This window comes from Rhinatrema bivittatum, chromosome 7 (assembly GCF_901001135.1).
Source record: "Rhinatrema bivittatum chromosome 7, aRhiBiv1.1, whole genome shotgun sequence".
Classification (NCBI taxonomy): Eukaryota; Metazoa; Chordata; class Amphibia; order Gymnophiona; family Rhinatrematidae; genus Rhinatrema; species Rhinatrema bivittatum.
In genome coordinates, this window is record NC_042621.1 from 47,679,771 (window position 1) to 47,707,087 (window position 27,317).

Sequence of the window (27,317 nt, forward strand, 5' to 3'; positions counted from 1 at the left end):
CTGAGTATAAAGTTCCCACTGGCACCGGAGTCCACCAGGGCTAAAGTGTGGAATTCAAGGGTATCTGAGTTAATGGAGACTGGAAATGTCAATGGAGGAGATGGAGAGGTGAGACCTAGGAGGAGTCCTCCGGCAGATCCTAGATCTGAGAGTTTCCTGGACAGATAGGACAAGAGGGCACAGTGTGCCCTGGCTGACTGCAGTACATGTTCTTTTTGCTGGTGATGTCTCTCTTTAGCAGATAGGTCACTGCGGCCCATTTGCATGGGTTCTTCTTCCTCGATACTGGGTGTGGGAGTAGCCTGGGTGACCGGTGTTGGACGAGAGCACGGGACCCCCGAGGGCATCTTTTTGGGCCCCTTAGTCTCCTGGGATCGCTCACGCAGGCAACGGTCAATGCGATCAGCGAGGTCGATGAGAGAGTCCAGTCTCGAGGAGCTCACGTGCAGCTAATTTGTCTTTGATGCGTGAATTGAGACCTTCCAGGAATATAGCACATAGGCAACCCAGATCCCAATGTAATTCCAAGGACAGAGTTTTAAACTCAGTCACATACTCAGTCAAAGGTCTGGTACCTTGTTGTAGATGCAGGAGTGCAGATCCAGTGACAGTTTTGCGAGCGGGGTTGTCAAATACTGAATGAAAAAGAGCATGGAAACCTGTCAAATCATTGAGAATTGGATCCATTCACTCCCAAAGGGGTGATGCCCAGGCCAGGGCTTTCCTGTCCAAAAGGGGCAAGATGTATGTAGTTTTGGACACAAGGTCCATAAAGTAGGTAGGTTGCAGCGAAAGGTCCATACAGCATTGATTCAGAAAACCCCTACATAACAGGGGATCACCTGTAAAACGAGTAGGTGCTGGCAAGGGCACAGAAAGCCTTATAGGCAGCGCATGTGAAGCGGAAGTGGGCTTGACAGGTGTCGAGGCAGAGTCCAGCCGAGAGCTTAACTGATTGATGGCGTTAGCCAAAGTCTCTAATACACTTTGTTGCTCTGAGATCCGCTGGGCCAGGCCAGGGATGGCTGAGACCTGAGCTGGGTCCATGGAGTTAGCAATCTGTTATGACTTGTAAGAGTGTGAACCCTGGGCCGAGGTAAGAGGTGTCTCCGCCCATAGGGAGGAGCCCTATGATCCTCACCGTTGGTAGGCGCAGTCTCAGGGGTGTCAGACACAGCTATGGAATAGAGTCTTTATTAACAGGCCAATACATTACAGTGTGCTCCGACGGAGCACACTGTTAGCCGGCATTTGGACGCGTGTTGTGGACGTGCTAGCTTTACCCCTTATTCAGTAAGGGGTAATAGCGCGTCCAAAACGCGCGTCCAACCCCCCCGAACCTAATAGCGCCCACAACATGCAAATGCATGTTGATGGCCCTATTAGGTATTCCCGCGCGATTCAGTAAGTCAAATGTGCAGCTTGGCTGCACATTTTACTTTCAGAAATTAGCGCCTACCCAAAGACAGGCACTAATTTCTCCAGGCACCAGGAAAGTGCACAGAAAAGCAGTAAAAACTGATTTTCTGTGCACCCTCTGACTTAATATCATGGCGATATTAAGTCGGAGGTCCCGAAAGTTTAAAAACATTAAAAAAAAAAAATAAATTTGAAATAGGCCCACGGCTCACGGGTTGAAAACCGGACGCTCAATTTTGTCGGCATCCAGTTTCCGAACCCGTGGCTGTCAGTGGGCTCGAGAACTGATGCCGGCAAAATTGAGTGTTGGCTGACAAACCCACTGACAGCCGCCGCTCCTGTCAAAAAAGAGGCGCTAGGGACGCGCTAGTGTCCCTAGCGCCTCTTTTTACCGCCGGGCCTAAATTTAATAAATTAAAATACTGAATCGCACGCACAGGAGAGTGGCCCGCATTTTTACTGTATCGGCCCGTAAGAGAGGAGAAAGGCACAGCCCGTGGAGCTGGAGGTGCAGTATAAGTATAAGAACTATAGTTCTGAGCTGAGAGGTATACCCAAAGGTGATACCTCCGATGTGAAGATCCGGTAGTGGCCCACAGAGTGGGATATGCCAGGAAGTCTCTCAATAGTGTAGAATTACCTCAGACGTACAGATACGGTAGTGGAGCGGGTTACGCCGGAGAGGTGTCTCAGTAGTGGTAATGAGATGGTACTCCGAGGTGCAGGAACCCCAATGAGGGTCCTGTAGCGATGTTGTGGTAATGACCTGCAGCACAGGGTATACCGGAGTGGTTCCTACTGGGATGAAGCAGTAGAGGTCCGAGGCACGGGGTACACCGAAGAGAATCCCACAAAGAGGCTTGGTATAGTTGAAGTCTGTAGTAGAAAGGTACACACAGGAGGTAGTTCCAGAGGAGATCCCGGGGAGTGGGACAGATAGAAGTCCAAGGCAAAAAAGCCCTCCGAGGAGCGGATATCCAGAGACAATGAAGGGCCCCTGAGGAGCGGGTACCCAGAGCGTCTCACGCCAAGTGTAGAGCCTGGAACCGGAAGTCCAAGGATGGAGCAGAATTCAGCAATGAGGGAACTCCTTGCTAACTCGTCAAACCAAAGGGCCAGCCAGCTTAATTACAACAGAAGGATTATGTCATCCGGAGGGGATGCCCCTGAGGTTCCCACCATGATGTGTACAAAGGTGGCCCGTGTGTGTGCAACTAGGTAATTCCTGAAACAAGATGGTGGTCGGTAGTGCCCATGCCATCACGGGAACGCAAGGCTTGTCGGCGGTGGTTGGCGGAGACCGCCATTCTTCCAAGAGATGACAAGGCAGCAAAGAAAGAGGTGAACATTAGTGGTTGCAGCCGTCTGCGAACGACAGGTGTAACACACTCCAATAAAAATGGATGCCCCATCATCTTTTTTTAGGTCTGCCCATAGTGCTTCTTCTTTGCCCCATCTTCCTTGCAGCTCAGATGCTTGGATATTGTTTCTGGCATAAAGAGCCACTCCTCCCCCTTTTCTGTCCTCTCTGTCCTTCCTTAACAAGTTATAGCCCAGTACGGCCGTATCCCAATCTTGAGATTCCGTGAACCACATCTCCATGACAGCAACAACGTCCAAGACCGCCTCCACCATTAGGGCTTGCAGATCTGGGATTTTATTGCCCAAACTACGAGCATTTGTGCTCATAGCTTTCCAGCTTTTCTCATTCAGGTTACTGCTTTTCTTGGATTCCTTTTGTAACTTTAGTTGAGTTTTGTTATCCACTTCACCCTTTTCCACTGCATTTGTATTTGGGTGGTGACATACTAATTTCCTTCTGCCACCCCCGGCATCTAGTTTAAATGCAGGAAAATTAGGTTCTTACCTTTGCTAATTTTTGTTCCTGTAGTACCATGGATCAGTCCAGACAGCTGGGATCAGTCCAGACAGCTGGGTTATGCCTCCCCTCCAGCAGATGGAGTCAGAGAGAAAACTGAAAGCACCCCCTAGATATACTGGTGTGCCCCCTGTGATCCCTCAGTATATGTGATATCAAAGCAGAAGTAAGAATCTAGCCATAGCAAATGCCACCCCCAATAAATTTCCACAAGGCAACTGAATGCAGTGCAACCTAGAGGCCAGATCAAACAGTAACCTCCTTAAACACAGACAAACAAATAGAACACCAAAGTTGTACAGTCAACAGGAAACAATGACAATTGTACAGTGAAAAAACACACTTCATCTGTGGTGTGGAAACCAACTGTAATGTAAAGGATAAAAATGGAACACGAGCGGACTCCCAGAACACCGTGGGCGGGCGTCTGGACTGATCCATGGTACTACAGGAACGAAAATTAGCAAAGGTAAGAACCTAATTTTCCTTTCCCTGTACGTACCAGGATCAGTCCAGACAGCTGGGATGTACCCAAGCCACCTCAACTGGGGTGGGACCCTGAGAGTCCCGCTCGAATCACGCTGCTGCCAAACGACTGTGAGGACGGACCCCTGACATCCAGGCAATAATGCCTGGCAAACGTATGCCAAGATTTCCAAGTGGCCGCCCAACATATCTCCTGGGAAGAGACCAATCGATTCTCTGCCCACGAAGTCGCCTGAGCACGCAACGAATGAGCTTTAAGCCCATCCGGAACAGGCTTACCGCAGCCAATGTATGTGGATGCAATGGCCCCCTTCAACCAGCGGGCAATCGTAGCCTTAGATGCCTGAAGACCCTTTTTGGGCCCATTCCACAACACGAAGAGATGATACGACTTTCGAAAATCATTGGTAACCTCCAAATAGCGCAGGAGAATTCGCCGGACGTCCAGACGCCGCAAGTCCTTACCTTGAGGAGACCGCAAGTCCTCCGCCGAAAAGGAGGGTAGCTCAACCGTCTGGTTGACATGAAACGCCGAGACCACCTTAGGTAAAAAGGACGGCACGGTTCGTAAGGAAACACCCGAATCAGAAATACGCAAGAACGGTTCTCTGCAAGAAAGAGCCTGAAGCTCCGACACTCTCCGAGCCGAGGAAATAGCCACAAGAAAAACCGTCTTGAGGGTCAGATCCTTCAACGAAGCCGACTGAATAGGCTCAAACGGGGCCACACACAAGCCACGGAGTACCAAGTTCAAGTTCCAGGAAGGACAGGGGAGCCGAAGAGGAGGACGCAAGTTTCTAACACCGCGCAAGAACCGAGCTACATCTGGGTGACACGCAAGGGAAGACCCTTCCATCTGACCTCTCAAGCATCCCAGAGCCGCTACCTGGACGCGAAGCGAATTATACGCCAAACCCTTTGTCAGGCCCTCCTGTAAGAACATGAGAATCTGAGGAACGGTCGAACGCTTAGGCGTTATAACCAAACCGGCGCACCAATCATGGAAAACCTTCCAAACTCTAGCATAAGCAAGCGTAGTAGAAGACCGATGCGCCCGAAGCAGGGTAGACACCACCGCATCCAAATAACCTCTCCTCCTTAACTGCTTCCGCTCATAAGCCAAGCCGCCAGACAAAAGTGAGCCGCCAACTCGAAAACTACCGGACCCTGACACAGGAGATTGGGAAGATGACCTAGCCGTAGAGGACCGTCCACTGCCAGGTTGACGAGATCCGCGAACCACGGACGACGCGGCCATTCCGGAGCCATGAGAATCATCGGACCTTGATGGGACTCTATTCGTCGTAACACTTTCCCCACCAGGGGCCACGGTGGAAACACGTACAGAAGGATGTGACGGGGCCACGGAAGCACCAGTGTATCCACTCCTTCCGACGCGTGCTCTCTTCTTCGGCTGAAGAAACGCGCCGCCTTCGCATTCGTCCGAGTCGCCATGAGGTCCAAGTGCGGAGTCCCCCACCGCCGAGTGATGAGACACATCACCTCTGATGAAAGCTCCCATTCTCCTGGATCTAGATGTTGGCGGCTGAGGTAGTCCGCTTGAACGTTGTCCACGCTGGCAATGTGGGAGGCCGCTAGGCGCGACACGTGGCGTTCCGCCCAAGCCATCAACAACGCCTCCTCTGTCGCTACTGCACGACTTTTTGTGCCTCCTTGTCGATTTATGTACGCCACTGTGGTTGCGTTGTCCGACAGAACTCGTACCGACCGTCCGCTTACCATGGGAAGGAGGCGACGCAAGGCCAGACGTACCGCTCTGGTTTCCAAGCGGTTGATGGACCAAGTGGACTGGCGCGCTGACCAGGTGCCCTGAACAGCTCGGGATTGGCAGACCGCCCCCCAGCCGGAAAGACTGGCATCCGTCGTCACCACCATCCAAGATGGGGGTTCCAAGTTCACTCCCTGGAGCAGGTTGTCTGGATTGAGCCACCAGGAGAGACTGGAGCGGGCCTCCTCCAGTAAAGGGAGTTCCAGCCCGTAAGGCTCCATGAAGGTGTCCACCTTCATGGAGCGGAAGGATGTAGGGCTGTCATCTCCCAATTAAATAAAAAACAAAAACAAAAAACAAAACAGGGATGGGATCCATCAGGTCTAGAGGACACATATAAAGAGCAGGTAGTAAAATACTGCACGGAGCGGCAGTAGCCACAGAGGCATTCACGGAGCGGGATGCCAGTGGCCAGTGGTAGGTGTCCATATAAAGAGCAGGTAGTAAAATACTGCACAGAGCGGCAGTAGCCACAGAGGCATTCACGGAGCGGGATGCCAGTGGCCAGTGGTAGGTGTCCACCTTCACGGAGCGGAAGGATGGAGGGCTGTCATCTCCCAATTAAATAAATAATAAAAAAACCCAGGGATGGGATCCATCAGTTCTAGAGGACGCATATAAAGAGCAGGTAGTAAAACACTGCATGGAGCGGCAGTAGCCACAGAGGCATTAACGGAGCGGGATGCCAGTGGCCGGTGGTAGGTGTCCACCTTCACAGAGTAGAAGGATGAAGGGCATCCATCTCCCAATTAAAAAAAGAAAAGAAAAAAAGAAAAAAAAAACAGGGATGGGTTCATGGGCTTATAGGTATTACCAATTATTAGGCTTTTCAATATTTGATGATAGTTAATGTGACTTTCAAGGCATTCTTCACTTTCGGTGCATGTCCGGCATGACTCCTTGCTTCAATGACAGGGGAAAAGAAAAACTGATACTTCACACATTTCCAGCATTGCCCTCTGCTTCATGGCAGAGAGCTATGCTGCCGCTTACCCAACTAATCAAACTTAATATTTCACTTGGAAGCAGCTCCAGCACTGCTCTCTACATTAATGGTGGGGGTGAAAAGGGAATTAGAACATAAGGTTACTAAGAGCCAAGAGAAACAGTTAAGTATGAGAACAAATGTGTGAAGCTTGCTGGGCAGACTGGATGGACCGGTTGGTCTTCTTCTGCCGTCATTTCTATGTTTCTATGTTTCTATAATCCTCTGATCTGGGATCCCAACGAGATAGCAGTGATCTCTGTAAAGGCCGCATATGCGCAAAAGCCCATTGCACCATCTCCATAGTAGATACCATATGACCAATGAGCTGTAAATAATCCCACACCATGGGAGTCGCGAGAGCCAACAGGCGCCGCACCAGTGCCATGAGATTGAGCATGCGTTGATGAGGAAGAAAAACCTTGCCCACCGAGGTATCGAATCGCGCGCCCAAAAACTCCAATTGTTGGGTCGGCTCGAGTCTGCTCTTCGCGAAGTTGACTACCCAACCCAATGACTGAAGTTGACGCACTACCAGGGAAACTGCCCGTTTGCAATCCGCATGCGACTTCGCCCGGATGAGCCAATCGTCGAGATAAGGGTGCACGAGTACTCCTTGCCGACGGAGAGAAGCCGCGACCACTACGAGCACCTTGGTGAACACTCGCGGCGCGGTGGCCAGGCCGAAAGGGAGGGCACAAAACTGATAGTGGGACCCTAGCACCATGAAGCGTAGGTATCGTTGATGACGCTCTCGGATACCAATGTGGAGATAAGCCTCCGTCAAGTCCAAAGAAGCCAAATATTCTCCCTTGTGGATGGCCGCAATAACAGACCGTAGCGTCTCCATCCGAAAGCGAGGCACTCGTAAGGCCTTGTTTACTCCCTTGAGATCCAGGATCGGTCGGAAGGTGCCCTCCTTTTTGGGAACCAGAAAATAAATGGAATACCGACCTGTCCGAAGCTGGTCCGGCAGGACCGGAGTCACCGCCCCCAGAGCCTGTAGGTGATTGAGCGTTTGCGCTATAGCCAGCCTCTTTTCCACCGGACCGCATGGCGACACCATAAAGAGATCCCGGAGGGGACGTACAAAATCCAACTCGTAGCCATACCGGACCACGTCGAGGACCCATTGATCCGAAGTTATTTTGACCCATTCCTCCCAAAACCGGGACAGCCGACCTCCGATAACGGGAACGGAGGAATGGGCCTGCGCACCTTCATTGTGCGGGCTTAATGGCAGCGAAACTTTGTGAGGAGCCTCCACGTTGAGGCCTCCTGCCCCGAAAGGAAGGAGACCAGGACTGGGTTCTTGTTGCCTGTTGTCTCTGGGGAAAGGCACCACCTCGTCCCGCACGGAAACGCCTTTGACCCCGAAAACGAGCCCTAGCATTCCCAAACGCCTGCGATTGACGCGGCTTATCCTCAGGCAACTTGTATACCTTGTTGTCTCCCAGGTCCTTAATAAGTTGATCCAGCTCCTCTCCAAAAAGCAACTTGCCCTTAAAGGGAAAGGAACCTAATTTTGCCTTAGAGGTGGCATCCGCCGACCAACGACGGAGCCACAGCAACCTCCGAGCTGAAACAGCCGATGACATTATGCGAGCCGAAGTACGCAACAAATCATATAAGGCATCCGCCGTATAAGCGACCGCAGCTTCCACGCAATTGGCCTGCTCAGCCTCACCCGGAGGAAGCTCCTGCGTGGTCAGCAACTGCTGAACCCATCGCAGGTTGGCCCTCTGCACGAGGCTGCTGCACGCCGCCGCCCGGACACCTAGGGCCGCCACATCAAAAATATGCTTCAGCAAGATCTCCAGCTTACGGTCCTGGAGATCTTTCAAGGCTATACCACCCGTAACAGGGATAGTCGTATGTTTAACCACAGCCGTGACAGCCGAATCCACCGACGGTGTCTTTAGGAGTTCCAAGGATTCCTTAGGCAAGGGATATAGCTTTTCCATAGCTCGAGTGACCCTCAGGGAAGACTCAGGCAGCTCCCACTCCTTTGAAACAATCTTTAAACCTTGTGATGGAATGGGAAAGTTTGGGGGGGGGCCCAAAGCCCCGCCATAGCGATATCCCCCGTAGAGGTGTCAGCGTCCTGGGGGGGCGCCGTGAGCTCAAGCTCCTGGAGTACATGGAGAATAAGGGAGCTTAACTCCTCCTTGCCGAATAAACGCAGCACCTGGGGGACATCCCCTTCCACGGGCATCTGTTCGTCCGCCGTCAGCAAGTCTGACGGGTCCTGGGGATTCAGAACCGGTTCCGCGTCCTCCGTGCCCTCAGCCCCCCCCCCCCCCCCCCGTGGGCGGGGAACACTGGCTCCTGAGGACCCCACGCTCAGCGGCTTCCCCTGGGGCAAGGAAGGTTTAGGGACCTTGGGGGGAGAAGGGACCTCTGCCTCCCAACCAGCTTCAGCCTGCAAAAATGCTTTGTGCATCAGAAGCACAAAATCGGACGAAAAAGGAACCGACCTTTTTAAGCTCTTCTGCAGGGATCCCGAGGGAGGAGGAGCTTGAGGGCTCCCCAAATCGCCCGGGGATCGCGTGTTTCGCTCGCTAGGAGAGGGGGGAGGGGAAGAATCATCCTCCGAAGCCTCCGGGTCTGACTGCCGCGTGGCCAAGATGGCCGCCGCACTCCTCCCCGCGGGAGGAGGGGCCGGAGAACGGCTAACAGAAGCGCCGCGATGCCGCGGCGAAGAAGGCAGGCCAGAATCGCTGCGGGCAGCGCTCGGCCCTCGGGAGGGTCCCTCGTCCCCGGGAAGACATCGGGGACAGAGGCCCTCCCGCGAGAGTCGCGCCCCCGTTCCTGCACAGGCCACACAGGCTGAAGATCGCGGCATCGCGGGACAAAAAAATGGAGCCCTGAGAAATTTGGCGCCAAAATCGAGGTGAGTAAACTGCTCACCAGCACAGCTCGTCGGGTGACTGAGCCACCCCCTCCGGGGTCCGGAGAGGCTCTGGCAGGGCGGGGTAAAAATGAAAAAATCCACTGCCTGTGCCCAACAGGACTGAAGTGGCTGAAAAAGAAACTGCTTCTGTTTTGTTTTTTTTTCTTTGAAAACCCCCTTCAGGGTTGGGACCCCTGGAATTGGGGGGAGGGTGACCGGCCCACCGGTAAGCTCTCCCCCAGCCTCAAGGACCGTCTAACCCGGGAACTTTCACAGGGCAGTGCCCTATGTGCCTGCCCCACACTGAGCTCTAACCGCGCTGCGCACAAACAAACAGCAACACGAACAGACAGGATAGAGAGAAGAAAGAAACCAGATGATCTTGACCCTCCATTAAAAATTCCCCTGTTCTTTTTTTTTTTTTCCCAGTACCAACAAACTGACCAGGCCAGGACCGCAGGTTATGCCTCTCAATCTGCTGGAGTCAGAGAATATACTGAGGGATCGCAGGTGGCACACCAGTATACATCTTGTTTACATGTTACCCATTTATATTGTTCATTGCTTGTTTTATTTGGATTCTCTTTCATATTGTTAGTTATATGTATCAAACTCGTTGTATGTATCAAGTTGTTATTCTGTAAACCGGAGTGAAGGCATTTTTTGCTATACTTCGGTATAAAAAAGACTTTAAATAAATAAATAAATAAATATATCTAGGGGGTGCTTTCAGTTTTCTCTCTGACTCCATCTGCTGGAGGGGAGGCATAACCCAGCTGTCTGGACTGATCCCAGCTGTCTGGACTGATCCTGGTACGTACAGGGAACTTATGATATAGGATTTAAATTTATCTCTTAGGATCCTTTTTCCTGCCACAGACAGATGTAAGCCACCTTTGAGAAAGAGCTTTTTACTGTTCCATAATGGCCCCAGTCCCCAATATATCCAAAACTTTGTTCCTTACTCCAGGATTTGAGCCATACATTGAAGTTATTAATATGGCTTAGCCTCTCCTTCCCCTTTCCATGAACAGGTAACACTTCTGCAAAGGCAATGGTTGTCGCCATGTGACTAATCTGATTTGCTAGAGGCTGGAAATCTCTCTGTACCGCTTGGATGCTGTTTCTAGCAAGGTCGTTGGTTCTTTGATCACTTTGCCTATTTGAATAGCATTTCTGCTGGCCGATGATCCTGGGATAACTGTAGTGTTTTCCGTGATAAGAGTTCCCAGATTAGTGTCTCTGATGAGAGTCACCCAGCACAATTAGTTTTTTCCTTTGGTTACTGATTGTATTATGGAATTTCTATATGCAGTGGGTTTCTTCTTTCTTTTCAGATAACACTTCAATCTCTTTCACAAGAGCTTCTTCATTACCTAATACAGAGAAGGCGTTTTGTACTTGTGTCACTTGAAACAGCATGTGTCTCCGCATCACAGGTCTAATTCTACCAGAGCCCACTGTAATCCTGTTGTGAGGGGGGGGGGGGGTAGACTTGTGAGCTGTACAGTTGTGAAGAATGGGTGTCTGTGGGTCTTATCCTACCTGAGCCCACTGTAAATGACTTTTCGTTTTTCTGTGGTAATGGGGAATTAATTCTTGAATACCGTAAAGTGGATGAAACTTTCTTTATTGCAGCTAATTCAGCTTTAACTTCAGCCAGCTCCTTTTTCAAGGAAGAGAGTTCTGAACAAATGGGGCAAACCCTAAGTTTCCAGATGATTTCCCTCAGAATAAAGGCTCCACAATAGTTACATTGGATAGTCCTTATTTTGGTAAATTTATTTGATGTAATACACCTAAGAAATTACCACATTTCCAATTTATCTTGTTGCCAATTATGTATTTAGGCAGACTATATCAGAAAAACAAACCTAGGGGTGGGTGGGTAGAGGGGCAGGATGTGAGGGAGTTAAACAGTTAACACTTGGCCAGTGCTGTTCACTGGACACTGTACCTGCTATTTATTTTGAACAGACCCTCCCCCAGGTTTGGCTAGCTAATTTAAGCTTTTTCCTTAGCTCTCCCCAGTAATCTGTACTCATAGCTGTCTCCTTGAAGTTCAAAGCAGAATGAGGACTTGATTGCTCCCTGCAATGCACTGAGTCAGCTGCCCAAAGCTCAAGAGTAAATGCAGTGGGAGGAGTACAAACCTTATCCAGACTTCCATAAATAGGGCTCCCACTTGCTCTGGGAGCTGAAACTCTAGAGGGGAGCATCTCTGCTCATTCAGTCTCAGTATCTGCCTTTGCTTTCGGCATTGCAGGTAGGAGATACCGGGTGGAGCAAGTGAAGAGCCCTCTGATGAGAGAAATGGGGGACTCCCTTCATGAGAAAAAAAAAAGTGAGGGACTCCTTGGGAAGGTGGAGGTAGGAAAGACAAGCTTCCTGGGTGGAATGGGAGAGTTGTAGCAGTGCAAAGAGCTGCTACTTACAGGAAGCTTCGTTGTAGTATACACTGATGCGCTCCAACTGAAGATCAGAATCTCCCACATAGTTTCCGGTGGGGTCTATCCCATGTTCGTCACTGATCACTTCCCAGAACTGGGGAAAAACATTTTTAAAAAGAGGAGAAAATTGGTAAAATCATACTATTTAATTATCTAAACAGAACGGATATCAGACTTTCAGTATATTATTTCCCTGAATTCTTGCCCCAAGCAAAGTATTTGGGAGAAACACAATAGATATTGATGATAGATGCATCCCTTCTCTGACCCTGCTTCTCCTGGAAGCTAAGAATGAGAATCTTGATAGAACCTCTTTGCCGTTTTATTGAGGTTGATTTGTTGGTAAACACAACCTCTCTTGCTTTCTTGTCACTTTAGTTCTAACCTTTTTACTTGCAGACCAAAATTGCACGAATGTGGTGGATTTCAGCATTGATGAACCCTGAAGCTGGACATTTCCGTGTTATCTGAAACTGCATTGTTAGACGGCCCGGCCACGGGAGACCGCGGTCAGCCCCTCCTACCTCTGTCTCTGGTGTTGGGAGTTTGGGCGGCCTCCGTGCGGCTGGTGGAGGGTCTCCTGAGGATGGCCCTTAGCTCCATCGGGTGCCACGGCTGCCGCCACCGGCCCTACACCGCTCCCCGTGGCAGGGGGGCCAACCCCTGACTGCCTCTTCATGGCACTAGGCCACAGGACTATGCTTCCTGCTTCTTCTCCGGGCAGGGCCCTCCTTAGGAGCGCGGCCACGCCCCCTGAACTCTTTTAAAGGGCCAGTCACACCAAATTGAGTCCAGCCCTCTGGAAGACGTCTGAGGCCTGAGACTACTTAAGGGAGCTTACTCCTCCGGTACCTTGACTTGGCAACGAGTCTGCTCACCTTGGTGAGGTCTTCTGTGCTTCATAGTGCTCTGTATCCTGTTCCTGCCTTCCGAGTCCTGTTCCTGTTCTTGCTCCTTCTCTTGGCTCTCACGGACGGATCTTCTGACTCTGGACTGGCTATCGGTGACTCTCTGGCTTCTGACCCTGGACTGGCTATCGGCGACTCTCTGGCTTCTGACCTCAGACTGAACCTCGGCAATTCCATTGTCTTCACAAGGGTTACCTAAGATCAGCCAGCCCCACGCACCCAAGGGCTCAACCAGCGGGGAACGGGGTTGGTATTGGTGAAGCTCCAGCTGGCCCTTGCTTCAGTTCAGCCTCGCCTCCTGATGGTAGGGATCTGTGGGGGTTCGCCTCCTCAGGTAGCGCCAACTCCTCCTTGGGCAAAGGGTCCACATTCTCCTCTGGTCGCATAACATGCATGGAGGGGATTCTAATTCTTCATCATTTCTTCAGATACAGTATATAATATTAAAGGATGCCATATACAGTAGATAGAAACACAGAACAATTTCTCCCAACCCTGTTTTGGAGATACATCTAACCAGTCTGCTTTTCAAGATATTTGTAATGAATATGCATACATTAGAGACTCGGTATATGCAAATTCATCTCATGCATATTAATTGTGTCTACCTAGAAAATCAGACTGGATAGGTGTGTCTCCAGGACTGGGATAGGAAACAGTGGTAGAATAGGATGGCAGAAGAAAAATGCAAGGTGCATCTAGTTTATTCGTCTTCCCTGTGGGGCTGATGCAATAAAGGCGCGTAGAAAGCGGGCGCTGAACCCTTAGCGCATCCTTGCTAAGGCGAATCCAGACAGTTTTCGTGACTGCCGTACTGCGGTCACGAAAACCGATGCCGAGGCTGAGAGGCACTAGGAAGGGGGTGTGGTTGGTTGATGGATTGATGGGCCACATAAACCTTGAGATGGTAAGGGGGCTGATTGGAGCCCAGGGAGGGAAGCGCTTCGTCTGTTTTATTCATTTTCTTCAGCACATCCAGGAGCTTCTGTGGGGTGAGGATGTGAGTGGAACCTGGAGGGGAAGAAGGGTAAGCGTCGGTTTTCCTTAGCAGTGGACAGCCACGAAAACCAACGCTGATTAACTCGGCGTCAGTTTTTGTGATGGGCCTGATCGTCATTTTTTTTTCTTTTATTTCTTTTATTTTTCTTGTTTTTTTGATGTGCACATTTTTCTTTTTGCATCGGGAGTGAATGCCTAATAGCCTCATTCACATGCATTTGCATGTGAAGAGCGCTATTGCATTCACTCTGTGTTAGACACGCGTTAAATAGGCGCTAATCCCCTTATTGCATTAGGGGATCGATTAGCGCCTATTTTGCCTGCGTCCAACTGCACGTTAACAGTGTACTCCGCTCAGCGCACCATATTGCATTGGCCCCTTTGTGTTGTAATACGGGCAGGGCTTAATTTGTGTGTGGGGGGGGTGGAGGCGGGTGGCCTGGAACACAGTTCCAGCACTTCTTTTCAGGCTTAAGAGGCAGAGAAGCAGGGGGTGTTGTTTTCCTTCCCCCTCCCCTCCAGCAGCCTGCAGGGAAGAGAAAGGGAGGGGGTGAGCCTGGAGCAGACAAAAAGAGAGCAGCCACTTTGATCCCTAATTCTTCTCCTTCCATCCTGTCCCACCCCACCCACCTCTCCTCCTGTATTGCAGGAAACAAAAGGGAAAGAGGTGATGCTGAATCTGACACTACAGAGCACAAAGCAGACACAAGTAGGTGAGCTGAAGTGGCACAAGTTTGAAACTTGTGAGCAGAAGTGTTAATTGTTAACGCTTCAACACTGGCCTTCATGCACTGCACTACTGCTCACAAGTTTCAAACTTGTGCCAATTCAACCCCCGCTGTGTCCATTACCGATGGTTTGATTTCTGACAGAACAACCCAGAATGGCGTTCTGCCACCTTTTTCTGGAACCCAAGAAGGCAAAACAGAGTCAACAGTGTAAATCAATTCTGGCTCTCCTGTGGAAACAGAGCAGATCCAGTAGCTGCTTGAATTATTTATGGTCCCCTATCCCTTAGAGGCAGAACAGAACAGAGATGAGGGCAGCCCATATGGTTTTGAGTTTTGTGCCCTTTCCCACCCAGAACAATTGGGAAGGCAGTGAGGGAGAACAACCGAGATCAAAAGGACACAGGGTGAATGCCTGTCAGCCTCACTGTTTCTGATACTACTGGGTGTGTTGGCTTCCAGCTGATCATGCTGTCATTTCCGGCCCCCTGTTTCTGCTGCTGGTGATCCCACTGGTGAGGGTGAAAGGGTTAAGACAGTGAATAAGGGGATGTGTCAGAGCAGGTCCCCCTAGTGCTGAGGAGCTGGGCAGGTCCTGAGACACGGGGATGCAGGCAAGTAAGGAGGAGTTAAGAGTGAGAGCATCCCCAGGGGCGGAGCCATTGAGAGAGCGTCAGCACAGAAGGTATGACGTAGGCTTACCAGAGGAGCGAGGAAGCCCAGGGGTCTCTGGCAGTGATAGAGAGAGAGAGAGAGCTACCCCGAGGATCGGGGAAGCTCGGACCAGTCACAATACACTACACGCTGCCCCGAGGAGCAGGGGGCACGACACAGTCACAAAAGGAAGGCAATGGCCCGAAGAGCGGTGTACACCTCCGTAGATCTCCACAAAGCAGAGTAGTGAGGCAATGGCCCGCAGGACAGGGTACACCTCCGATGGTCTCCATGAGGCAGGGTAGGAAGGCAATGGCCCGCAGAGCAGGGTACACCTCCGTAGATCCCACGAAGCAAAGTAGGAAGGTAGTGGCCCGCAGGGTAGGATACACTTACGTACAGTCTTCACAAGGCAGAGTGGTTCCAGGCCAATCCCGAGAAGCAAGGAAGCTGGAAGGCAGAGTCCTAGGTGCAGGGCCTTCCGAGGAGCGGATAAATGGAGACAGGAACAGGGCCCCCGAGGAGCGGGTACCCGAGAGTGTCTCATGCCAGGAAGCACCGGAACCAGGAACTGACGTCCGTAGAGAAATCCGTAGGATTCAGCAAGGAAGGAACTCGTTGCCAAGTCGATTAGGGCCAGGCCCCGATAGAGCTTAAGAGTCCAGGTTTGGTGATGTCATCACAGGGAGATGCCCCTGAGGTTCCTGCCCTGGTGCCCATAAGAGGGGCCATGTAGCGTGCACGCGCGCCTACGGAGGCCCAGAGGAGGCGGTCAGCGGCATCCTCGCTGCTCCAGGGAGTCCTGGAATGGAGCATAGAGTGACAGAAGTGGCTGGCCACAGTCGCGGGTTTCCTCAAGGGAGAGAGAGAGGTAGAACATGCAGTGAGTAATAACAGTCGCAGCTGTCTGCGACTGAGGGTCGTAACAGTACCCTGCCCTCTCTTAAGGCCCCCCCAGGGGTTTGGATTTCTCTGATGAGAGGCATGGAACTGCCTAATTAGATCCTTGTCAAGGATCTAATTAGGCTTGTCAAGGATCTAATTAGGCTTTGGGCCCTATTTTCTTTGGGCCCAAAGCCCTCCCACGAGAGGAGATATTCCCACTTCTTTCCACACTTCCGGACGTCCAAGACATCTTGTGCTTGATAGGTAACGTCCGCCTCAGATGACAGTAGTTGGGGCTCAGGTGTTTTTTTTTAGAGAAGTTGGACAGTACCAGAGGTTTTAATAGTGTGACATGGAAGCATTGTGGATTTTGAGAGATGAAGGCAGGCGAAGACTGTAGATAACTGGACCCAGTTGGCGAAGCACGGGAAAAGGCCCAATGTATCTGGGGGCGAACTGGGCTGAAGGCAGTTTAAGATGGATAAACTGGGTACTGAGCCACACTTTGTCTCCTGGATTAAACTGTGGAGCCTCCCGGTGATGAGCGTCATAGAACATTTTGGATCTTTGGGCAGCTTGCTGAAGGAGTTATTTAGTGTTGTCTCAGAGTCGATGCAACTCCTGCCGCTGGGGATGGTACTGAAAACGAGAGTGGCAAAGGAGGCAGCGGCTGGCATCCATAAACCACGTGAAAGGGTGAAGATCCAGTGGATGCAGTCTGATGGGAATTCAGAGCAAACTCCACCCACGGCAGAAGGTCGGACCAGTCATTCTGCCATGAATTTACATAAGGTCGAAGGAACTGTTTCAAGGTCCTGTTTGTTCTTTCCGTCTGACCATTGGCTTGGGGATGGTAAGCCGAAGTGAGATCCAATGTGATATTTTGCAGAGGGATTTCCAAAAGAATGTGTCTGGGAAGGCTGTGGAGGCAGAAGATGTGGCGGATGAACAAACTGGCTAGCTCCAGGGCTGAAGTAAGACCAGGTAATGCCACAAAGTGAGCCATTTCGAAAAACGGTCCATGGTGACCCAAATCGTGTTATTGCCACATGAAGGAGGAAGGTCCACAATGAAATATGTGGCTATGTGCATCCATGGCTCACTGGGCACTGGAAGTGGTTGTAAAAGACCCCAAGGATTACCCACCAGGGGCTTATGACGGGCGCATGTAGGGCAAGAATCAACGTAGACTTGTGTGTCTTTCTTCATGGTGGGCCACTAATAGAACCATTGGAGAGTGGAAAGGGTTCTAGCCTGTCCCGGGTGGCCTGCTGTTAGGGAATCATGAGCCCAGTGGAGCATCTTCTGTCGAAGTTGTCGGGGAACAACCAATTTCCCAGGTGGCACAGTGAACGTGGCGGAGAGGAGGACCTTAGCTGGGTCAATAAAGTGCCAAGGAACATCGGGAACATCTTCTGTGACAAAGGACCGCGAAAGTGCATCTGCATGGCAGTTTTTATTGGCTGGATGGTATCATAATAGGAAATTAAATTGAGTAAAAAAAAGGGCCCAATGGGCCTGTCGATGATTTAGGTATTGAGGTTGGTGCAAATACTCTATGTTCTTGTGGTCAATAAATACTGTAATCTGATCCTGCGCCCCCTTGAGCCAGGGGCACCACTCCTCAAAGGCCAATTTAATTGCCAACAGCTCCTTATCCCCAATTGCATAATTACATTCCACTGGAGAAAAGCGCTAAAAGAAGAATGAGCAAGGGTGTAAGGTGTGAGTGGCCGAATACTGGCTGAGTACTGCTCCTACGCCGACATCAGAGGCGTCGACTTCGACAATGAAGGGCCGTTGTGGGTCTGGATGGCGCAGGCATGGCTCCTGGAGGAAGGCAGCCTTGAGGTCCTAGAAGGCGTTCATGGCCTCGGGTGACCACTGAGATGGGTTAGCCCCTTGTGAGTCATGGCCATGAGTGGAGCGGTTATCATAGAATAGTAAGAACATAAGAACATAAGAAAATGCCATACTGGGTCAGACCAAGGGTCCATCAAGCCCAGCATCCTGTTTCCAAAAGTGGCCAATCCAGGCCATAAGAACTTGGCAAGTACCCAAAAGCTAAGTCCATTCCATGTTACCATTGCTAATGGCAGTGGCTATTCTCTAAGTGAACTTAATAGCAGGTAATGGACTTCTCCTCCAAGAACTTATCCAATCCTTTTTTAAACACAGCTATACTAACTGCACTAACCACATCCTCTGGCAACAAATTCCACAGTTTAATTGTGCGTTGAGTAAAAAAGAACTTTCTCCGATTAGTTTTAAATGTGCCCATGCTAACTTCATGGAGTGCCCCCTAGACTTTCTATTATCCGAAAGAGTAAATAACCGATTCACATCTACCCGTTCTAGACCTCTCATAATTTTAAACATCTCTATCATATCATAGGTTTTGAGAAAAGACCAAGATTTCATCCAAGTATACTACGACGCAATGGTACAGCATGTCTCTGAAGACCTCGTTCATCATATTTTGAAAAACTGCTGGAGTGTTACAGAGGCATCACGAGGTATTCAAAGTTTCGTCATGCGTATTAAACGCAGTTGCCATTCCTTGCCCTGGCGAATTCTGACCAAGTTGTAGGCCCCTCTAAGGTCCAATTTGATGAAGATCTTAGCCCCCTGAAGTCTGTCAAAGAGTTCTGAAATTAAGGGTAGAAGGTAGCGATCCTTCAAAGTGATCTCGTTCAAGCCACGATAGCCATGGGCAGAGTGAGCCATCTTTCTTCCCCATGAAGAAAACGCCTGCTCCAGCGGGAGACTTGGAGGGCCAGATGAAGCCCTTGGCTAAATTTTCATGAATATATTCCAGCATGGCTTGTGTCTCAGTCAAGCCTACCCCGAGGAGGCTCTGTGTTGGGTAGCAAATTTATTGCGCAGTCAAAGGAGCGATGAGGGGGTAGGGTGTCTGCCGCCTTTTTGGAGAAGACGTCTGCTTACGAGGAATACTGCGGCGGAAGGCCCGGAAGAGAAGCAGAAGTGGTTAGGCAAGGTACAGGTGATACGGTCTCCAAACATTTGTCGTGGCAAGAACCCCATTGAGATAGTTGTAATGTGACCCAATCGAACTGCAGAGTATGTAACTTAAGCCATGGTAGTCCTAGCACCACAGGATGAATGGCTTTATCCAGAACTAGAAAAGATATGGTCTCCACATGTAGAGAGCCAGTACCGAGTTGGATAGGAACTGTGGAGTGAGTAACTTTGCCTGGTAAAGGTTCGCCATGAATGGCGCTGGTGAGTGGATGGTGGGAATTTGAAGATGTTCCACAAGTTGCCTCAGAATAAAATTCCCGCCGGCCCCAGAGTCCACTAAAGCCAGCGTGTGAAATTCTTGTGCATCAAGTTTGATGGAAACTGGCAGGGTTAGTGGAGGAGAGGGTGAGGTCAGGCCTAGGAGTAGTCCTCCAGCTGAACCTAGGCCTGGGAGTTTCCCGGAAGACAGAATATGAGGAAATAGCATGTCCGGATTAGCCACAATACAAGCAGAGGCCTGATTGCTGGAGGCGGTGTCTTTCTTTCAGAGATAGCCTACTTCGACCCATCTGCATTGGCTCTTCCACTTCTTTACTTGAAGTGACATTGGGCTTGGGAGAGTGCATACATCGAATTCGGGATGAGCTCACTGCCAACCTTCTGGACGCTCCTGCCTCTTGAGAACATTCTCGAAGGCAGAGGTCAATGCAACCGGCAAGGTCTATTAAGGAGTCTAGGGATTCAGGTACTTCCCGGGCCGCCAGCTCGTCCTTGATCTGTGGGCTGAGACCTTCGAGGAAGATAGTACGTAGGCAGTCCGAATTCCAGTGCAGTTCAGATGAGAGGGTCCTGAACTCAATGATGTAGTCAGGCAAAGACCTAGCGCCTTGTTGGAGATGAAGAAGGGAAGACCCGGATATGGTTCTTCGACCAGGATCATCAAAGATGGAGTGAAATAAGGCGAGGAAGCCAGGCAAGTCTCGAAGAACTGGGTCCACTCGTTCCCAAAGCAATGACACCCAGGCCAAGGCCTTACCGTCCAGGAGTGACAAGATGTATGTCGTCTTGGTAATCACATCTGGGAAGTATGCTGGTTGTAAGCAAAGGTGCATATTACATTGATTCAGGAAACCCCTGCACATAAGAGGGTCTCCTGAGAAATGTGGGGGTGCCAGCAAGGGCACAGAAGGCCGGGAAATAGGCATGTGAGTAGCAGGAGTAGGTTTGGCAGGCATCGAGGCGGAGTCCAACCTAGTACTCAGGTTATCTATGGCTGCTGCCAGAGTTTTCCAAGAATGTTTGTTGTTCAGAAATTCGTTGTTACAGGACAGGGATGGCCTGGAGCACTGAGACCTCTGCCGGGTCCATGGACTTTGTAATCTGTTAGAACTCGTGGGTTAGTGGACCCTTGGCCTGCAGTGAGAGATGGTACTGCCCACCGGGAGGAGCCCCACAGGGCCTCACTGTCAGGAGGCAAGGTCAGCAGCAACAAGTGACACAGCCCAGAAAGTGTCAGAGTAGGTCCCCCTAGTGGTGAGGAGCAGGGCAGGCCAAAAGACACGGGGATGCAGGCAAGTAAGGAGTTGTGCAGAGAGAAAGCGTCCCCAGGGGCGGAGCCACGGACAGGGGCGGATTCCTGATGACGACCGGCACAGGGATTCGCCGCCCAGGCCGGCCCAGGAGATATCACGTGGTCTGCTGAGCACGGCTTTGTCACAGCCGCGCTCCGCAGACAACATAACTAGAACGACTGGCCCACCGGGGGATGCCTGATCCCCCGATAGGGCAATCCGCCCCTGGCCACAGAGAGCATCAGCACAGAGGAGTGGGGAAGCCCAGAGGTATTTTGCAGTGATAGAGAGAGAGAGCTACTCCGAGGAGCGGGGAAGCTCGGCATAGTCACAATACACTACGAGCTGCCCCAAAGAGCAGGGGGCGTGACACAGTCACAAAAGGAAGGCAATGACCCGTGGAGCGAGGTACACCTCTGTAGATCTCCACGAAGCAGAATGGTGAGGCAATGGCCCGCAGGATGGGGTACACCTCCGGTGGTCTCAACAAGCAGAGTAGAAAAGCAATGGCCTGCAGGCGGGGTACACCTCCGATGGTCTCCACGAAGCAGGGTAGGAAGGCAATAGCCCGCAGAGCAGGGTACACCTCTGTAGATCCCACGAAGCAGAGTAGGAAGGCAGTGGCCCGCAGGGCAGGGTACACTTACATAGAGTCTTCACAAGGCAGAGTGGTTCCAGGCCAATCCCGAGAATCAGGGAAGCTGGAAGGCAGAGTCCAAGGCACAGGGCCCCCTGAGGTGCGGATAGCCGGAGACAGGAACAGGGACCCCAAGGAGCGGGTACCCAAGAGTTTCTCACGCCGGGAAGCACCGGAACCAGGAACTGACGTCCGTAGAGAGATCCGTAGGATTCAGCAAGGAAGGAACTTGTGCCAAGTCGATTAGGGCCCGGCCCCGATGGAGCTTAAGAGTCCAGGGTTGGTGATGTCATCACAGGGAGACACCCCTGAGGTTCCTGCCCTGGCGTCCATAAGAGGGGCCATGTAGCGCGCGTGTGCGCCTAGGGAGGCCCAGAGGAGACATGTGGTCGGCGGCATCCTCGACGCTCTAGAGTGTCCTGGAACGGAGCATAGAGTGACAGAAGCGGCTGGCCACAGCCACGAGTTTCCCAAAGGGAGAGAGAGAGGTAAAACACGCAGTGAGTAATAGCGGTCGCAGCTGTCTGCGACCGAGGGTCCTAACAAAAGCAAACAGAATGTTAGGAATTAATAGGAAGGGAATGGTGAATAAAATGGAGAATGTCATAATGCCTCTGTATCGCTCCATGGTGAGACTGCACCTTGAATACTGTGTGGAGTTCTGGTCCCTGCATCTCAACAAAGATATAGTTGCACTGGAGAAAGTACAAAGAAGGGCAACCAAACTGATAAAGGGGATGGAATGGCTCCCCTATGAGGAAGGCTAAAGAGGTTAGGGCTGTTCAGCTTGGAGAAGAGACGGCTGAGGGGGGTTATGATAGAGGTCTATAAAATCATGAGAGAAATAGGACAGATAAATGTGAATTGGTTATTTACTCTTTCAGATAATAGAAGGGGTACTCCATGAAATTAGCAAGCAGCACATTTAAAACAAATCAGAGAAAATTATTTTTCACTCAAAGCACAATTAAGCTCTGGAATTTGTTGTTGGAGGATGTGGTTAGGGGAGTTAGTGTAGTTGGGTTTAAAAAAGGTTTGGGTACGTTCCTGGAGGAGAAATCCATAAACTGCTATTAAACAAGTTGACTTAGAGAATAGCCACTGCTATTACCGGCATTAGTAGCATGGAATATACTTAATGTTTGGGTACTTGCCAGGTACTTGTAACCTGGATTGGCTACTGTTGGAAACAGGATGCTGAGCTTGATGGACCCTCGGTCTGACCCATTATGGCAACTTATTATGTTCTTATGAAGGCCAATCTGTGAGTGAAGTGATTGGAGGGGGGTGAAGAGAGAGTGAATGAAGTGAGGAAATGGGATAGAAATAGATGGAAGGGGGAGCAAGAGAGAAAAAAGTGTGTGAAAAGAGCATATGGCATTACTCTTTTTCCTCCACCCTCAGGAGGCAAACAGCAGTCTATGCTTTTAAATTCCAGGCCCCATACTCTTCAAGGAGACTGGGGACTGTAGACAGTGCACGCAATTAATCACTCCCCCTAAGGAGAGTGAGCTGGTTCTGGTTTGAAGAGGAGGCTTGTACCCTCCTTGAGGAGGGAAAGGAGGAAAATTGGAATGGGTAATTTTCCAGGGAGAGGAGGGGATAGAAGAGCACCAGGGAAAGGGAGTGAGACTTAGGGGCTTTAGGACCACTGTGGGGGGGGGGGGGGGGCTAGTGGGGCATTTATAAGGCGGGGACTGGGAATGGAAGATCAGGATCACCAGAGTGGAGGGAAGTTAGAGAGAAAGAATCCCATTCTCTCAACCTTCTTTACCTCAGTGATTCTCCATCCCCAGCTCCCACCAGTGCTTAACCCCTAGCTATCCTTTGCTACCAGTATCCATCGAGCATATTAAGAATGTGAAGAGTGCGCTCGGGTATGTGTATGAGAGAGAGAGTTCACACCCTGCCTTGGTATTGCCCCTCTGCACAGGTCATACCTAGGCCTAGCCCCACTCACCCATCTCACCCTACCCCCACCCTACCCCCACCCTGTCACAGTTCATTTTTGTCTACAAACTTAAGTCCTGAATACAGGGGTCCCAAACTATGGCCTGCGGGTTATCCCCAGCCCACCCTGCTTTTTCTTTCACCAGCCAGATGTGGCACATAGACGAAGTTGTTCTTTTTTTTTTTTTTTTAATCATGTCAGTGGCAGAAAGGTTGGCAGCATTTCCCAGACCCTGACAATAGAAGAGCCAGCCAGACCTGTGCCATGAAGTCAGCCAGACTTTTCCAGAGTGAGGGAGGGAGGGGCTGAGAAGGAGGGGAATGGATGAGAGGGGTGAGTGAGAGTGAAATGAAAGGAGGGAGGGAAGAGGAGGGAATGAGAGGTAAGATAAAGGAAGAGAGTAGAGGGGGAGGAATGTAGGAGAAGGGAGTAAATGAGAAGGGTGAATGAAGTGAAGGGAAAGGAGTGGAAGAGGGGAGGGCAAGGGGTTTGGGCAAGGGAGTGAATGAGAGGGATGAGAGAAATGAAGTGGAGGAGGGGTGAGGGAGGAAAGGATAATGTGAGAGTGAAGGGAGGGGGAGGATGATATGCACCACACACACCTCAGGATGTGGAGGAAGGGGAAGGCAGGAAGCAGGGTTCCCAGGAGTGTGGCAGAGTTGCCAACTTCTGAGAAATCTAGAAATATTATTACTGGTACTCTACCTTCCACAGTCCTGGGATCCCCAGCATTTCAAATCATCCAAAGGGCCAGACATACTGTCAACCCTCCCCCTTCCCCATTCAGGAGATTCTGAGGGGAAGCCTCTTGGTGACTTGAAATGCGCTAGGTGGTCCTTCCCTTGGAAGTTTTTTTTATTTTATTTATTTTTTATTTTTATTTAACGGTTTTATATACCGACGTTCATTGGGAATATCACATCGGTTTACATTAAACATAAAGGGGCGGATTTTCAGAGCCCTGCTCGCGTAAATCCGCCCAAAACCGGGCGGATTTACGCGAGCAGGGCCCTGCGCGCCGGTAAGCCTATTTTACATAGGCCTACCAGCGCGCGCAGAGCCCCAGGACTCGCGTAAGTCCCGGGGTTTTCGGAGGGGGCGTGTCGGGGGGCGGTCCCGGTCGTCGCAGCGTTTTCGGGGCGTGTCGGCAGCGTTTTGGGGGCGGGTACGGGGGCGTGGCTACGGCCCGGGGCGGTCCGGGGGCGTGGCCGCGCCCTCCGTACCTGCCCCCAGGTCGCGGCCCGGCGCGCAGGAGGCCCGCTGGCGTGCGGGGATTTACGCCTCCCTCTGGGAGGCGTAAATCCCCCAACAAAGGTAAGGGGGGGGTATAGACAGGGCCGGGCGGGTGGGTTAGGTAGAGGAAGGGAGGGGAAGGTGAGGGGAGGGTGTTAGAGGATTCCCTCCGAGGCCGTTCCGATTTCGGAGCGGCCTCGGAGGGAATGGGGGTAGGCTGCGCGGCTCGGCACGCGCCGGCTATACAAAATCCATAGCCTTGCGCGCGCCGATCCAGGTTTTTTAGTAGATACGCGTGGCTCCGCGCGTATCTACTAAAATCCAGCGTACTTTTGTTTGCGCCTGAGCGCAAACAAAAGTAGGCCTATTCGCGCTCCTTTTAAAATCCGCCCCAAACTGAGCTTAAAAACGCTTTACAGAGAACTTGATAATACGTACAACCTAGAACTGAAGATAGAAAAGGGCCTGTGGTGGGAGAATGGGTGTTAATTTGCATGCAGAGGTAGAAGGAATACAAACTATATACAGACTATAAAGAGAGAGGTAGAGGGGAGCAGGCTCTCTCTATATTTTTTTTTTGGGGGGGGGGGGGACCACAGACCCTGCCCGATATCTGCTTCACTCTTTCTTCCTCTGTGCTTCTCTTATGTTTTCTTGATTTCTGAAACTGTTTTGTCTCCATCACCTACTCCATGCATCCATCACTGTGAGAAAATATTTCCTTACTGGCAGATACTGGGTAAAATTCACCAGAGGATGTTCCTGCCCTCTCCCCTACTTGTCCCCAGCCTTTGTCCCATGTCAGGCCATGCTCCTCACAGAACTGCTTCTTCCCCCATCCTCGAGCAGTGCAGAACACATCCTGCAGATCACCCTGCACTGCTATTGCTTTCCTCCTGCCACCTGGAGTCTCCTTCCATCCAGGCTGCCAGTGCTGCTACCACTTGGTGATCTTAACCTGCACCAGCTGCTGTCCTCTGGCTATGCCATCATCTGGTCTTTTGGTTGCACAGGATGTAGGCCAAAGCTTGAGTCTCCTTCTAGCCCAGGGTTAGCCAACTCCCATCCTCAAGAGTCACAAATAGGCCAGGTTTTCAGGATATCCACAATTAATATGCATGAGATAGATTTGCAAACAATGGAGGCAGTGCATGTGAATCTATCTCATGCATATTCATTGTGGATACCCTGAAGATCTGGCCTGCTTGTGGCTTTTGAATTGGCCACCCCTGTTGTAGCCTGTGTGGATTCTGGAGCCACATGGGCATGCACCTTAGTGGGGTGCAAATACTTGCTGCCATGCAGATGTGTACTGCACTAGTTACTAACAGATAGATCCTAAGCATATTATATAGAGATAGGTAGATTGATGTTACTCCTCACTTTACCCCATTTTAAGAACTTTATTTTCAATGAAAATGCTTGATTCTTTTGCATCTTATGTATATCTCACAGATATTTGAATGCTTCTATCATATTCCCCTGTCCCTCCTCTCCTCTAAGGCAGGCCTTCCCAAACCTGTCCTGGTGACCCTACAGCCAGTCAGATTTTCAGGATATCCACAGTGTGTGTGCACCAGATAAAAACTGAATATGCTGGATCTCCAAAATATGCAAATTTATCTCATGCATATCCATTGTAAGCATCCTGAAAACCTGACTGGCTGGGAGGTCACCAGGACAGGTTTGGGAAGCCCTTCTCTGGGCTTTATAAATCCTAAAGGCTGACCCCACAGGATTTCTGCTGTAGAGGCTGCACTGTTTGACTTGAGTAGTGCTCCTCTTCACTGCCTCTGCTCTCATCTCCAAAAGGACATTGTCATCACGTAGAGAAAGTGGGTGTTTTAACACTTAGACAATAAAATGTTATAGGAGTCCGTGTAGAAGGTTATGTCGGCACTCTTTATAGAATCAGATGTAATAAAGGGTTTTCCCCTCTTTTGTTTCTACAGGGGAAAAATGCACAGGCGCCCTGGGAAGCTGGGGAGAGAGATGACGGGGAACTGGCCATGGTGCTGAAACAGGAGATCTACTCCCACTGCTGCTGCTGAAATTGTTTTAGCTTTATATTGTGCTGACAGGGTTCACGCAGTCCTGCACAGGATGAATGCAGATAAAACAATGAATATAGCACATGATAATAAGGAAGGGAAACCCTTTGATCACTGATGGGGGGGATTCTGGGAACACCGGTTCGATTATTTTATGAAACCAAACGGCGGAGCAGAAAAGACCAGAGTCCTTTCATTAAAACAAATTAAAACTGCTTGAGATTAGCGTCACTTGATAAGAAGGTTGGAAACACATCACTAGCATTAACCCTTCAAAGCACAGTGAAGCTAAATGCATGTCCCGGGGCTAGAGAAGAGGGACGTAAGACGCCTCGAAACTACAGGGTGAGCAGACGTGCTCAATAAAGCAGAAGGGTATTTTGTTTATAGCTATGCTGCTGACATGATGCTATCCAAAGATAGGGAGGAAACCTCATTGCTACAAATAATATTTCAAAACCAAATCATATCTTTTGGTAGAGGGACTGGATTTCCTGCTAGCTGGCCTCCCTCTTGGCTCCTTGTGATTTAATTCTGATCGGTTGGAGCATCCCTGGGATCCGCCCTTAAGCAGCATTCAGGCTGGGACCCTGCAGGTGAACTGCCCCCTCTGCGTCTCAGAACCTAAAAACAGCCCAAATGTGCATCTCTTTCTAGTTCAAGTTCAGTTTCCTGCTGAATCTGTATCAAATTAATTTCTAGTAAGATAAAAAAAAAAAAAGCAAAACTGTTCTCGGAGTGCAATAGTAATTTCTATTTCTAATGCACCAATTGCATCTTCTCTTGCTTTATGTCAGGAATGGCTCTTTTCCACTGT

General features: G+C 50.5%; 1 protein-coding gene across 1 annotated transcript in view; it reads right to left on the bottom strand.

Moving 5' to 3' along the window:
* Positions 1-27,317, bottom strand: part of TUBB3 (tubulin beta 3 class III) — a 53,853-nt gene that overhangs the window by 14,225 nt on the left and 12,311 nt on the right. The window contains exon 2 of the mRNA XM_029608344.1: positions 11,887-11,995. Coding sequence (XP_029464204.1) covers positions 11,887-11,995 — 109 coding nt within the window. The remainder of the gene's footprint in view (positions 1-11,886; positions 11,996-27,317) is intronic.